This window comes from Mesoplodon mirus (genome assembly GCF_964341445.2).
Source record: "Mesoplodon mirus genome assembly, chromosome: 3".
NCBI lineage: Eukaryota > Metazoa > Chordata > Mammalia > Artiodactyla > Ziphiidae > Mesoplodon > Mesoplodon mirus.
The window spans coordinates 199,133,745-199,145,989 of NC_138978.1; the positions used below are offsets into that span (position 1 = coordinate 199,133,745).

General features: G+C 51.0%; 1 protein-coding gene across 12 annotated transcripts in view; it reads left to right on the plus strand.

Annotated features, from left to right (window-relative positions):
* PPP1R12B (protein phosphatase 1 regulatory subunit 12B) overlaps positions 1 to 12,245 on the plus strand; it is a 212,006-nt gene that overhangs the window by 180,694 nt on the left and 19,067 nt on the right. For 11 of the 12 annotated variants that reach the window (XR_014293375.1, XR_014293376.1, XM_082613532.1 and 8 more), the window contains 3 exons: positions 2,206 to 2,222; positions 5,539 to 5,668; positions 6,517 to 6,621. Coding sequence is in view for 9 of the 12 variants with exons in the window: in XM_082613532.1 (XP_082469658.1) it covers positions 2,206 to 2,222; positions 5,539 to 5,668; positions 6,517 to 6,621 (252 nt within the window). In the remaining 3 variants the exon portion in view is untranslated. Of the gene's footprint in view, positions 1 to 2,205; positions 2,223 to 5,538; positions 5,669 to 6,516; positions 6,622 to 12,245 lie in introns of those variants that run through there. The other variant, XR_014293377.1, reaches the window with a different exon arrangement.

The window sequence follows — 12,245 nt, forward strand, 5'->3', positions numbered from 1 at the left end:
AGAAAGGCCTTTCTGCCCAGAAGCCGCGTGGGAGTGGACGGTCAGCGCCTGTGAGCTCAGTCCCCGCCCCTGCCCCGCCCCAGTCTCCCAGGCCCAGAGTTAACCTGCTGCTCTGACCAGCAGCAGCCAGTGTGGTGCGTGTACAGCTGCGAAGTGAGGCGGAGCCGGCGGGGCGTGGAGTCGTCCCGGGTCTGGATGTCGGAACAGAGACTGGTTCCCAGGCCCCGCCGATGCTGAGGCCGGCAGGCCCCTTCCCGAAGGCTGAGCTGTTGGTTGGGTGTTTGGTGAGCAGTGCAGGCCCTGAGGGCATCGCTGGGAGTGAGCCAGTGGTCAGGCCGCAGGGAGGGGGGTGCAGGGAGACCTTGGATGTGTGTGTGTGCGCCTGTTTCCCGAGCGTCATCTTCTCGTCCACTTCTGTTGGGAAGTGGCCCCCGGACTCCGCACTGTTCTCTGTTGCCCCTCCTCCCCGTCTGACCCGCGCTGCTCGGACGGGCCCATCGGCGCTGCTCTCACACAGCTTCTGGCGCCCAGCTTCTCTGCTGCCCTCCTCGGGGCCTCCCCTGCGGGCCCTGCTCTCAGCGGTCCTTCAGTTCGGTGGGGCCCCTGGCGTTGCCTGGGACGGAGTTCGGCCTCAGTTACTTATGGGTCTGGGGCGTGTCCCCTTGGGCAGTGAATGTCCCCCGCGCCCCGCCGGGCACCACCAAGGCCAGCTCTCAGCACAGAGCTGGCAGGTGGGCATGGCCACCGGGGGAAACCTCAGCGCCCCTGAGCACACTGGAAGCGTTTTTATATATTAAGTAATTCATGAGACGTGGCTAAAATTTAGTTTCTTTTTTGACAAAAGTCTTCAAGTCAGAGAAAAACAACCCTTAGTTAATGTTGGTAAAAGCAGTGATTGATGGGATATTATAAATGTGAGACAGGAGAATTCCTGAATCCCAGACTCACACGTTTTAGGGTGCCCGATTCCAGTGTAGGAGAACGTTACAGACACAGTGCACGGTCTCTTACCGATTCCTCCGCCTCAGATGGGACACGTCTTCACATTAAAAAGCCCATGGTTAGTGGTGCTTAACCTGGGCTGCCTGATGGGTCACCTGGGGGACTTTTTACAATTCATGGAAGAAGGCCCAGCTCTAGGCCTGTGGAGAGAGAACCTCCCAGGCTGAGGTTAGGCTGAGGACGTTTTGGAAAAGCCCACGAGAGAATTGATGAATGGAAGCCCCGGGTTCAAGGCAGAAGTCCACGGGGAAAAGCCACCTTGCAGCGAGGTCGCCTGGTCGGTCCCTCCAGCCAGCGGTGCTGGCGCTCCGCCCCCCGGACGGCTTCAGGGCGCGGTATGTGGGGCCGTCTTGGGTATGACCTTCAACAGAGCAGTGTCCCCAGGCGACTCCCAGAGGAGCAGGGGTTCGCTGCTCCTGCTTAGGTAATTGGGCCTGGTTTCTTGTCTTCCTTCTTTTGTCTGCCCTTGAGGATTTTGTTATTCTTTAACACCTCAAAGGAGGAAAAAAAAAGACATTTAAATCAATTGAGGGTTTTTTTTGGCCTCAGTTCTTTTTATAAAAAAGCGGAGATAGAGGGTAAAGGTCATCTGTGATTAAAAATAAATGTAAAACAGGCATAATCATTGTTGTTTGCAGCGACCATAGGTAACCGAGCTCAGAGGTCAAATCTGTAAACTCCTTTCTTCTGAGATCTCAGTACTTTGTTACTCTCTTCGTTTTTTTACCACCATCCTAGGGACGGGTGTGGGCCTTTCCCCCCCCCCCCCGCCCTCCTCTCCCTTCACTAGGGACCTGGGAGGAAGTGGGGACCATCCTGGACCTTCACAGCCATAGATACCGTGTTCACACGGGCAGGGCCGAGGGTGTGAGAGGAGGGAGATGGGTAGAATGGACGCTGAGATCCAGAGAAGCAGCCTGTCACGCAGGCCCAGGCAGTCCTGGGACACAGGGCGGGTGATCATTTCACACGTTGCTGGACTCCAGTTTAATGAGATGTGCTCCCGAAGCCTCAAGTCTCACAAGTTGTGGGCACAGGCGTGGGCGCTTAGCCGAGGAGCCTTTTTTCACACTGTGAAGCTGCACCCCTGTCTTCAGCCGTGAAGCTGAGACGTCTGATTTGAAGAGTACATTTGTAAACGGAAATAATAAATGTCGGTCCCTTGCTAATGCTGATTTTTTTGTTTGTCTCTTCTTTCTCCAGCATGAACGACTTTCTAGGTAAGATCTTGCCTGCCTCACACTCGTGAGTAGACGCATGTGTGGTTGCACGCGGCTTTGCCTAGTCTAACAGCCTCTCTCCATCCTGCCGTCTCGTTTCCACAGCCCCACAGTCACAAGCGGCTCCCTTCGGCCCCCGCACGGGCCCCTGTCCAGTCACGCTGCATCCCACCTCCATGTCGGTTCCCCGAGCACTGTGCCCGCTCCCCCCAGCCAGGGCTAGGGAGACATTAGTGTCCTCACCTTCGTGTAACGTACAGATGACTGGACAGGCAGTCTCAGGGGCGGGATGGAAGTACAGAAGGGCACTCAGGGCAGAGAGGCCAGCCTGATTGCCTGGTTCGGGGAACCTGACACTGTTCCCTGTACCCACATGGGGCCCAGGAATAGTTTATCCAGTGAACCAAAGACCTGTTTTGCAATTGCTGAAAAGTTAAGCACATCAGAGTTTGAGGAATGATCCTCTGTAATTTTTCACCTAGTACCTAAGGGTACAAAATTGATCTTCCTGAAGAATAAAATAAAATAATAGAGACTGGGACTTCCGTGGTGGTGCAGTGGTTAAGAATCCGCCTGCCAATGCAGGGGACACAGGTTCAAGCCCTGGTCTGGGAAGATCCCACATGCTGCGGAGCAGCTAAGCCCCTGCGCCACAACTACTGAGCTTGCGCTCTAGAGCCCGTGAGCCACAACTACTGAGCCTGCGTTCTAGAGCCCGTGAGCCACAACTACTGAGCCTGCGCGCCTAGAGCCCTTGAGCCACAGCTACTGAGCCCGTGCTCTAGAGCCCACATGCCACAACTACTGAGCCTGCACTCTAGAGCCCACGCGCTGCAGCTACTGAGCCTGAGCTCTAGAGCCTGTGAGCCACAACTACTGAGCCTGTGCACCTAGAGCCCATGCTCCACAAGAGAAGCCACTGCAATGAGAAGCCTATGCACTGCAGCAAAGAGTAGCCCCTGCTCGCTGCAACTAGAGAAAAGCTTGCATTCAGCAACAAAGACCCAATGCAGCCAAAAAAATTAATTTAATTAATTAATTAATTTAAAAAAATAATAGAGAATGTGGAGCCAGAGTTTGAATCTCCCATTTTCCACTGTTCCTCTTATGACGAAATTAAGAAGAGATTGGGAAGATGTAGTTACAGGATACCATAGGGCAAATGAGTTTCATAATTTGTTTAATAATTGAGCTGGTTCTACCTTATTAATATATTTTAAAATTTACAAACTTGCGTGTATTCTTCCTTTGCTTGCCCTCTCACCAAGCACCAGCTTAGGATAAATATAATTTCCAACTAACCCAGCAGAAAATTCGCTTTGCAAAATTGGTGGAGAGTGGCGTTTTGCTACAGTTAATTTCTTGTGAACTCTGTTACATTATAATGACCATTTGTGAAAATAAATTTCCCTGCAGACTTCAAAATATGCTATAAAACTGTAGCAATTAAAACAGTGAGATTCTAGAACACAGTCGACAGCCCCCAAAAGTCATGTATGACTTTCCAACTCAGTGGGGAAAGAATCATTCTAATTACATAAAATTTTAAATGTCTGCTATTAAAAGAAACAAAAAGTAAAGTGGGGAAAAACATTTTTTGCAACCTATGTTAGATAGTTTTAAAAGCCCCAGTATATGTAGGATGTTCCTGCAATATAATGAGGCAAAGATTAACAAAGGCTATGAATAGGCCCTTCAAAAAACTAAGATAAATAATCAAAGCTCTTCAACCTCCATAATGATTTTAAAGCATTAAAATTAACAGCAATAAGATATTTCTCCTATTGGATTGAAAAGTTTTAAACCACTCTAGAGGGCAGTATGGTAACGTATATATCTGCATTTAAACTATTATTTATCTCTTGACCAAACAGTTCCACTGCTAAGATTTTACCCTAAGAAAATAACGAATACGCTAAGATTTACAGACAAGTCTCACTGTAGCATTATTTACAGTAGCTAAAACATTTAAAACAGTGTGTGTCTATCCATAGAGGTTTAAACTCTCACACAGCCACACAGTGGAAGGCTGTGCAGTCATTTGTTTTTTTAATGAGGCAAATGTGCTTTTACTTACATGGTGCGATGCCCGCAGTCGTGAGTGCACAGGTGTAGGGGAGCGGAGGGGGAGTCGGGCCACGGAAGGTGTCCTCTGGTTTTATTTACAGAAATGTTTATTTTGACATCCTTGTTTAACATCCTGCAAGGATATGAACTGAACTGTTGGTAGAGATTGTTCCTTGGGCAGGACCGTGGGGTGACTTTCACTTTCTATTTTAGACACTTCAGTTCCAATACTTAAACTGTTCAACATGCATGTATTGCTTTTGCAATCAAGAAAGTCAATAAAGAGATTTCTATTTACAAAAGATTTTTTAACTATAAGAAGGAAAAGAATGTAGTAGAAAATGTTGTAGGACTGAGCATCTCTGTGAGGAAAAGGCAGCCCTTGGTGTCATCAGCAGCTTTGCCCCCCACCCCTGCTCGGCCTCTTCTGGTACCTAGTCCACCCCACCCCCCACCCCCGTGTGGCCCCTGCAGGACAGGAACGCGGGCGGAAGCTCCACAGCTGGGACTCTTCACACCGCCCCGGTTCAGGGGTAGAGCCCTGGAGGGCTGGTTTGCACGTGGCCCTTCTGTGGGCCGCCTTTTAGCTTGGAAAGAGCAAAGTGCCAGAAAAATAGGAACCAGTGTGAAGGATCAGGGTGCGAGTCGTCCGTCCACTTAAGCAGGAGGTCAGCTGAGAGGCCCTTCCACTCATGGACCAGTCAGTACTGGGACGAAGCCACCGTCCGCCCCAAAAGTGCAGTTGCTACGAGACATGAAGTCCTGTCACAGGTGTGGTGTCCAGAGGAGAGGGCAGAACGCGAGCTGCCCCGACACCTCTGGGGGTCCAGCCGGCCTGCTGAGCCCAGGTTGCCGTCCTCAGCCACCCCCGCTTGCAGCTCCAGGCCCATGTGTTTCTGGCTCATTGGCACTTCATTGGAATCATTTTGTAAGAGCCACTGAGATCCCAGAAACTTCTGCGTTTAAAAGCATGCTCTTGAGGGAAGCTGTTTGGCCCTGAGCTAATTTGAGAAGCTCTGCGCTTGCCATCGGCACACAGCCACACCACCGACCTCCCGAGTCAGCTCCGTCCTGGGTGGGTGCTGGCCTCCTTCCCCGAGCAGTGCCCTCGGCAGGCGGGGAGGCCCGGGCCTGTTCTGGCCAGAGCACTCAACGCATCTTAGGAAAGGCGCCTACTGCCCTTAAGCATCACCTCCCTCCACCTTTTCGTTCTTGGAAGCCACTTGTAACTTTACTGTGTCTCCCACAGGTTGGAATTGGGAGGCAGTGACGCCAGCAGCGAGCGGGCCTCGGCCAGAGCCCGCCGGGAGGCCCGCGAGGCCCGCCTGGCCACCCTGAGCAGCCGCACGGGGGAAGACAGCAGCAGGGACTACAGAAAGGTGGGGGCTCCCGGGTCCCCATGCAGGGGTCCCCTCCACTTGACCCCCCTGCCTCTTCCTTGCTGAGAGGCGGGAGGGAAGGTGCTCCAGCGACAGATGCTAACGGCCGGCACGTTTACCCCCTCTCAACCAGCTAAATGAAGACCCCTTCACGTATTGCTTTCAGTGCAGTAAAAATGCACTTAAATCAGATATTTAGAGGTGTAGGAAAAAGTAAGGGTTAAGAATCGTGGAAAGGGAAATAAGAGTAATGCTGGTTGCCTGGGCCCGGAGAATCACTTGATGGACTCTGATATTTTCAACAAACACGTGCTTTTAATGAGGTCCTGTGAACATCAACCAGATACTTACTTCTTGGCAATGGTAAATAATAACAATCTGGTTTGGGGGGTTTCCATCGTTTTATGGTTCGTTTCCTTTGGTTCTTGAGGGAGAGGACCCAGCTCCAGGGGCCGGCTCAGAAAGCTTCCCTTTCAAGTGCTTGAGATGCCAGGAAAACACTTTTTTGTTAAGAAAATGTTTGTTTTGTTGAACAGAACTTGGCTAAGATGGATACACAGGAGGGTGGCTCCAAAAGGAAACTTCTTTTGTGTGAGAACCACGTCTTTAAGCCATGTGAACGCCCTCCCTGCGGGAGGTAGTGCACAGACTTCCCTACCCCACCCCTACCTCCTGGGGATTAACACCGCTGACAGTGGAGCATCATCTGTGTTCAGCACCTAGGACCTCACGGTTCCAGCAGCAGGAGAGCCAGAGCCCTTGGCTGAATATCCTCTGTCCCTGGGCCCTCCTGTCTTGCTGCCCTGCCCACAGGGTGGGGACCTGACTCCCTCTTCTCCCTCCCCCAGCTCTACGAGAGCGCCCTGACCGAAAACCAGAAACTGAAGACAAAACTTCAGGAGGCCCAGCTCGAGCTGGCAGACGTGAAATCCAAGCTTGAGAAGATGGCCCAGGTGAGGAGGGGGAGGGGGTGAGGGGGTGAGGTAGTCAGGTCAGCCCTCCCAGAGATTTGGTTTGGGGTTCAAAGCGCGTTGAACTTAAAATTGGAAATTGATGGTCCAGTGGACCATTCCTGGCCCCCGAGTGCTCGTAATTACTCTTACGGGTTATCTGCTCATTTCTTAGCGGAGAGCGTGGGCCAGCGTCAGGGCTTGGTCGTGGGCAGTGTGTGCCTCCTGCCTTGTCAGTCATGGTTTGGTCACAGCAAACCCAGGACGAAGGTGTCGTTGGGACATTGGGTTCTGTCCTGTGGCACCTGTGCCAGAACAAGGAGCCAGATAAAGCTCTTCCTCTCGCTGCCAGGCCTGGTTTACTTAGTGACACATAGCGGGTGGTGCACTCATCACCAGGGAGGTAGACCCTCACTGAAGGCTGGCGCGAGCCCTGTCTTGGGTTATTGCTGGGTCAGCAGGAAGCCGCCTGGAGGCCTGGGGATGAGAATGTGGACTGTTACCGGGAGGCTCAGATGAAGACCAGAGCTAGCTGTCGGTTCCGCCCCAGGGTGGGGTCCAAAAGCAGAGACGAAAACGCTGGGATCTACGGCAGTGAGCACGTGGGGCTCGGGGCAGTGCCCTCCCAACACCCCCGGGCAGGCAGGGGTGCTGGCGCTCGAGGGGCCGCGCTTTCCTGAAGGGCTCGGCCAGCGCGGAGTGGGCCTGTCCTGGGAGCTGCCTGTCCGTCGTTGTCACCTTGGAAGGGCCCCGCCTGGTTGTGGCGGCCGGGGCTAACTTGGCCCTGAACCAGCACGGGCTGGTCCTGCAAGGAGCCACGGCCCGCCCGCCCCGTTCCCTCCTCTGCACAAGCCCCAGCAGTACATCTTTTGAGCTTTGGGGCCCCGGCTTTGGAGTTGCGAGCCGGGGACACTGATTGCACAGAGGGCGTTGAAAATAAACTCAGCCTTTTAGTCGCTGGGGAAGAGCGTTGACTTTCTAGCCAACTGCTTTGCTGAGTGTGTTGGAATATACTGAGTTTTGCCAAATACAGGTTACTGGAATTCAGAAGAAACGGCGGTGCTACAAACCAAGCCTCTGCTCTTTACCAAAATTGGACTGTTCGGTAGGACGGTGCAGGGGAGGCCTGTCGACCCCACACGTCTGTGTGGAAACAGTTACCACGTGCACATTCAGTGTGTTTCCATGAAAGGTCCACCCAAACTTGGAGGGGTTGGGGTTAAAACAGAGCAAAACAGAATTAGGTCTTTGTCGAAGAGAACTAGTTAAGTTCTCTTTGTGTAGGTGAACCAAGTAGTGAAATCGGCACAGCTTCTACGCTGCTCAGGCTTAGGGAAGAGAGGCTTGTGGTGCAGAGACGCCGTGGCCGTGACCTTCAGAGCAGACGGCGGGAGCCCAGGACAGGAGCCAGAAATCCCAATTTACTGCCAGTTCTGGCTAGTCCTTAATTTTTTGGAAAAGAAACCTCCTCAGTAAGACCAGCGTAATTTCTGTACTTATTAAATGTTTCCGTGCCTGGGACTAGGTATAAAAGTAGTCACTCTGTCGTCATTAACTGTCTATTGATTGTAAGAAATTCTGCCCAAAAGGGACTCAGGTCATTTCCCCACTCTGTTAAACAGTCGCTCCCTGAAGCTGTTTTCTACCTTGTAGCTGTGGCGGCTAAATGTTTTAGCCCCTCTGCAAATTTATATGAAAAGTAGAAGATGATCCAGAATAAAGCTCTAATCCTATCTGGAAGCCCAGTGCATAAAACAGTAACAGTTCTGTGCAGAGCAGGGCAGGTCCCCTGAATGGACCCCGAGAGGCTCCGGCAGCCCGTCCTCCTCGAAAATCACAGCCTCGGTCCCCAAAGCAGGAGCAGAGTGGGAGGGGGTCGCTCAGAAGAGCGCCTGGCGCTCAGGCTTTGACAGGAGCAACGGCACTGCCATGTCCTCCGGGCCTGAGGTTCCAGAAGGAGGCGAGGGAAGGGCGGTGAGGGGGGTGGTTGGCCTTGAAGTGTGTGTGTGTGGGGGGTGTTTATATGTGTGTGTGTATGTGTGTGTATTGTGTGGTCTGTGTATGTGGTGTGCGTATATGTCTTGTGAGAGGTGTGTATGGATGTGGGGGTGTATATATGTGTAGTGTGTGTGTGGTGTCTGCGTATGTGGTGAATGTATATGCGTGTCAATATGTATTGTGTGTGTGGTGTGTATATATGTGATGTGTCTGTGTGGGGGGTGTGTGTGTGGGGGGGTGTTTGTGTGTATGTGTGTGTATTGTGTGGTCTGTGTATGTGGTGTGCGTATATGTCTTGTGAGAGGTGTGTATGGATGTGGGGGGGTGTATATATGTGTAGTGTGTGTGTGGTGTCTGCGTATGTGGTGAATGTATATGCGTGTCAATATGTATTGTGTGTGTGGTGTGTATATATGTGATGTGTCTGTGTGGGGGGTGTGTGGGGGGTGTATATACTGTGTGGTGTGTATATATGTGATGTGTCTGTGTGGGGGGTGTGTGTGGGGGGGGTGTATATACTGTGTGGTGTGTATATATGTGATGTGTCTGTGTGGGGTGTGTGTGTGTGGGGGGTGTTTGTGTGTATGTGTGTGTGTATTGTGTGGTCTGTGTATGTGGTGTGTGTATATGTCTTGTGAGAGGTGTGTATGGATGTGGGGGGGTGTATATGTGTAGTGTGTGTGTGGTGTCTGCGTATGTGGTGAATGTATATGCGTGTCAATATGTAGTGTGTGTGTGGTGTGTATATATGTGATGTGTCTGTGTGGGGGGTGTGTGGGGGTGTATATACTGTGTGGTGTGTATATATGTGATGTGTCTGTGTGGTGTGTGTGGGGGTGTATATACTGTGTGGTGTGTATATATGTGATGTGTCTGTGTGGTGTGTGTGGGGGTGTATATACTGTGTGGTGTGTATATATGTGATGTGTCTGTGTGGGGGGTGTGTGTGTGGGGGGTGTATATACTGTGTGGTGTGTATATATGTGATGTGTCTGTGTGGGGTGTGTGTGGGGGTGTATATACTGTGTGGTGTGTATATATGTGATGTGTCTGTGTGGGGTGTGTGTGTGGGGGGGGGTGTTTGTGTGTATGTGTGTGTATTGTGTGGTCTGTGTATGTGGTGTGCGTATATGTCTTGTGAGAGGTGTGTATGGATGTGGGGGGGTGTATATATGTGTAGTGTGTGTGTGTGGTGTCTGCGTATGTGGTGAATGTATATGTGTGTCAATATGTATTGTGTGTGTGGTGTGTATATATGTGATGTGTCTGTGGGGGGGGTGTGTGTGGGGGGGGGTGTATATACTGTGTGGTGTGTATATATGTGATGTGTCTGTGTGGGGGGTGTGTGTGGGGGGGGTGTATATACTGTGTGGTGTGTATATATGTGATGTATCTGTGTGGTGTGTGTGGGGGTGTATATACTGTGTGGTGTGTATATATGTGATGTGTCTGTGTGGTGTGTGTGGGGGTGTATATACTGTGTGGTGTGTATATATGTGATGTATCTGTGTGGTGTGTGTGGGGGTGTATATACTGTGTGGTGTGTATATATGTGATGTGTCTGTGTGGGGTGTGTGGGGGTGTATATACTGTGTGGTGTGTATACATGGGGTGTGTGTGTGTGGTGTGTGTGGGGGTGTATATACTGTGTGGTGTGTATATATGTGATGTATCTGTGTGGTGTGTGTGGGGGTGTATATACTGTGTGGTGTGTATATATGTGATGTGTCTGTGTGGGGTGTGTGGGGGGTGTATATACTGTGTGGTGTGTATATATGTGATGTGTCTGTGTGGGGTGTGTGGGGGGTGTATACTGTGTGGTGTGTATATATGTGATGTGTCTGTGTGGGGTGTGTGGGGGGTGTATATACTGTGTGGTGTGTATATATGTGATGTGTCTGTGTGGGGTGTGTGGGGGGTGTATATACTGTGTGGTGTGTATATATGTGATGTGTCTGTGTGGGGGGTGTGTGGGGGTGTATATACTGTGTGGTGTGTATATATGTGATGTGTCTGTGTGGTGTGTGGGGGGGGTGTATATACTGTGTGGTGTGTATATATGTGATGTGTCTGTGTGGGGGGTGTGTGGGGGGTGTATATACTGTGTGGTGTGTATATATGTGATGTGTCTGTGTGGGGGGTGTGTGGGGGGGGTGTATATACTGTGTGGTGTGTATACATGGTGTGTGTGTGTGGGGGGGGGGTGTATATACTGTGTGGTGTGTATATATGGTGTGTGTGTGGGGGGGGGGTGTATATACTGTGTGGTGTGTATATATGTGATGTGTCTGTGTGGGGGGTGTGTGGGGGGTGTATATACTGTGTGGTGTGTATATATGTGATGTGTCTGTGTGGGGGGTGTGTGGGGGGGGTGTATATACTGTGTGGTGTGTATACATGGTGTGTGTGTGTGTGGGGGGGGTGTATATACTGTGTGGTGTGTATATATGGTGTGTGTGTGGGGGGGGGGGTGTATATACTGTGTGGTGTGTATATATGTGATGTGTCTGTGTGGGGGGTGTGTGGGGGGTGTATATACTGTGTGGTGTGTATATATGTGATGTGTCTGTGTGGGGGGTGTGTGGGGGGTGTATATACTGTGTGGTGTGTATATATGTGATGTGTCTGTGTGGGGGGTGTGTGGGGGGTGTATATACTGTGTGGTGTGTATATATGGTGTGTGTGTGTGGGGGGGGTGTATATACTGTGTGGTGTGTATATATGTGATGTGTCTGTGTGGTGTGTGTGGGAGGTGTATATACTGTGTGGTGTGTATATATGTGATGTGTCTGTGTGGTGTGTGTGGGGGGTGTATATACTGTGTGGTGTGTATATATGTGATGTGTCTGTGTGGTGTGTGTGGGGGTGTATATACTGTGTGGTGTGTATATATGTGATGTGTCTGTGTGGGGGGTGTGTGGGGGGTGTATATACTGTGTGGTGTGTATATATGTGATGTGTCTGTGTGGTGTGTGTGGGGGGTGTATATACTGTGTGGTGTGTATATATGTGATGTGTCTGTGTGGTGTGTGTGGGGGTGTATATACTGTGTGGTGTGTATATATGTGATGTGTCTGTGTGGGGTGTGTGTGGGGGTGTATATACTGTGTGGTGTGTATATATGTGATGTGTCTGTGTGGTGTGTGTGGGGGGTGTATATACTGTGTGGTGTGTATATATGTGATGTGTCTGTGTGGTGTGTGTGGGGGTGTATATACTGTGTGGTGTGTATATATGTGATGTGTCTGTGTGGTGTGTGTGGGGGTGTATATACTGTGTGGTGTGTATATATGTGATGTGTCTGTGTGGTGTGTGTGGGGGTGTATATACTGTGTGGTGTGTATATATGTGATGTGTCTGTGTGTGGTGTGTGGGGGGGGTGTATATACTGTGTGGTGTGTATATATGTGATGTATCTGTGTGGTGTGGGGGGGGGGTGTATATACTGTGTGGTGTGTATATATGGTGTGTGTGTGTGTGTGTGTGTGTGGTAACGCCTTTGCGCTTGTGACCGTGGTACACTTCTGGGAGCACTGCTGCTTCCTCCACTCCCGGCGGGGATTCTGTGAACTCGGAAGGGCGACTTCGTCTCTGTGACATCAGGACCCGTGGGTTGGGCCGCGTGTCCG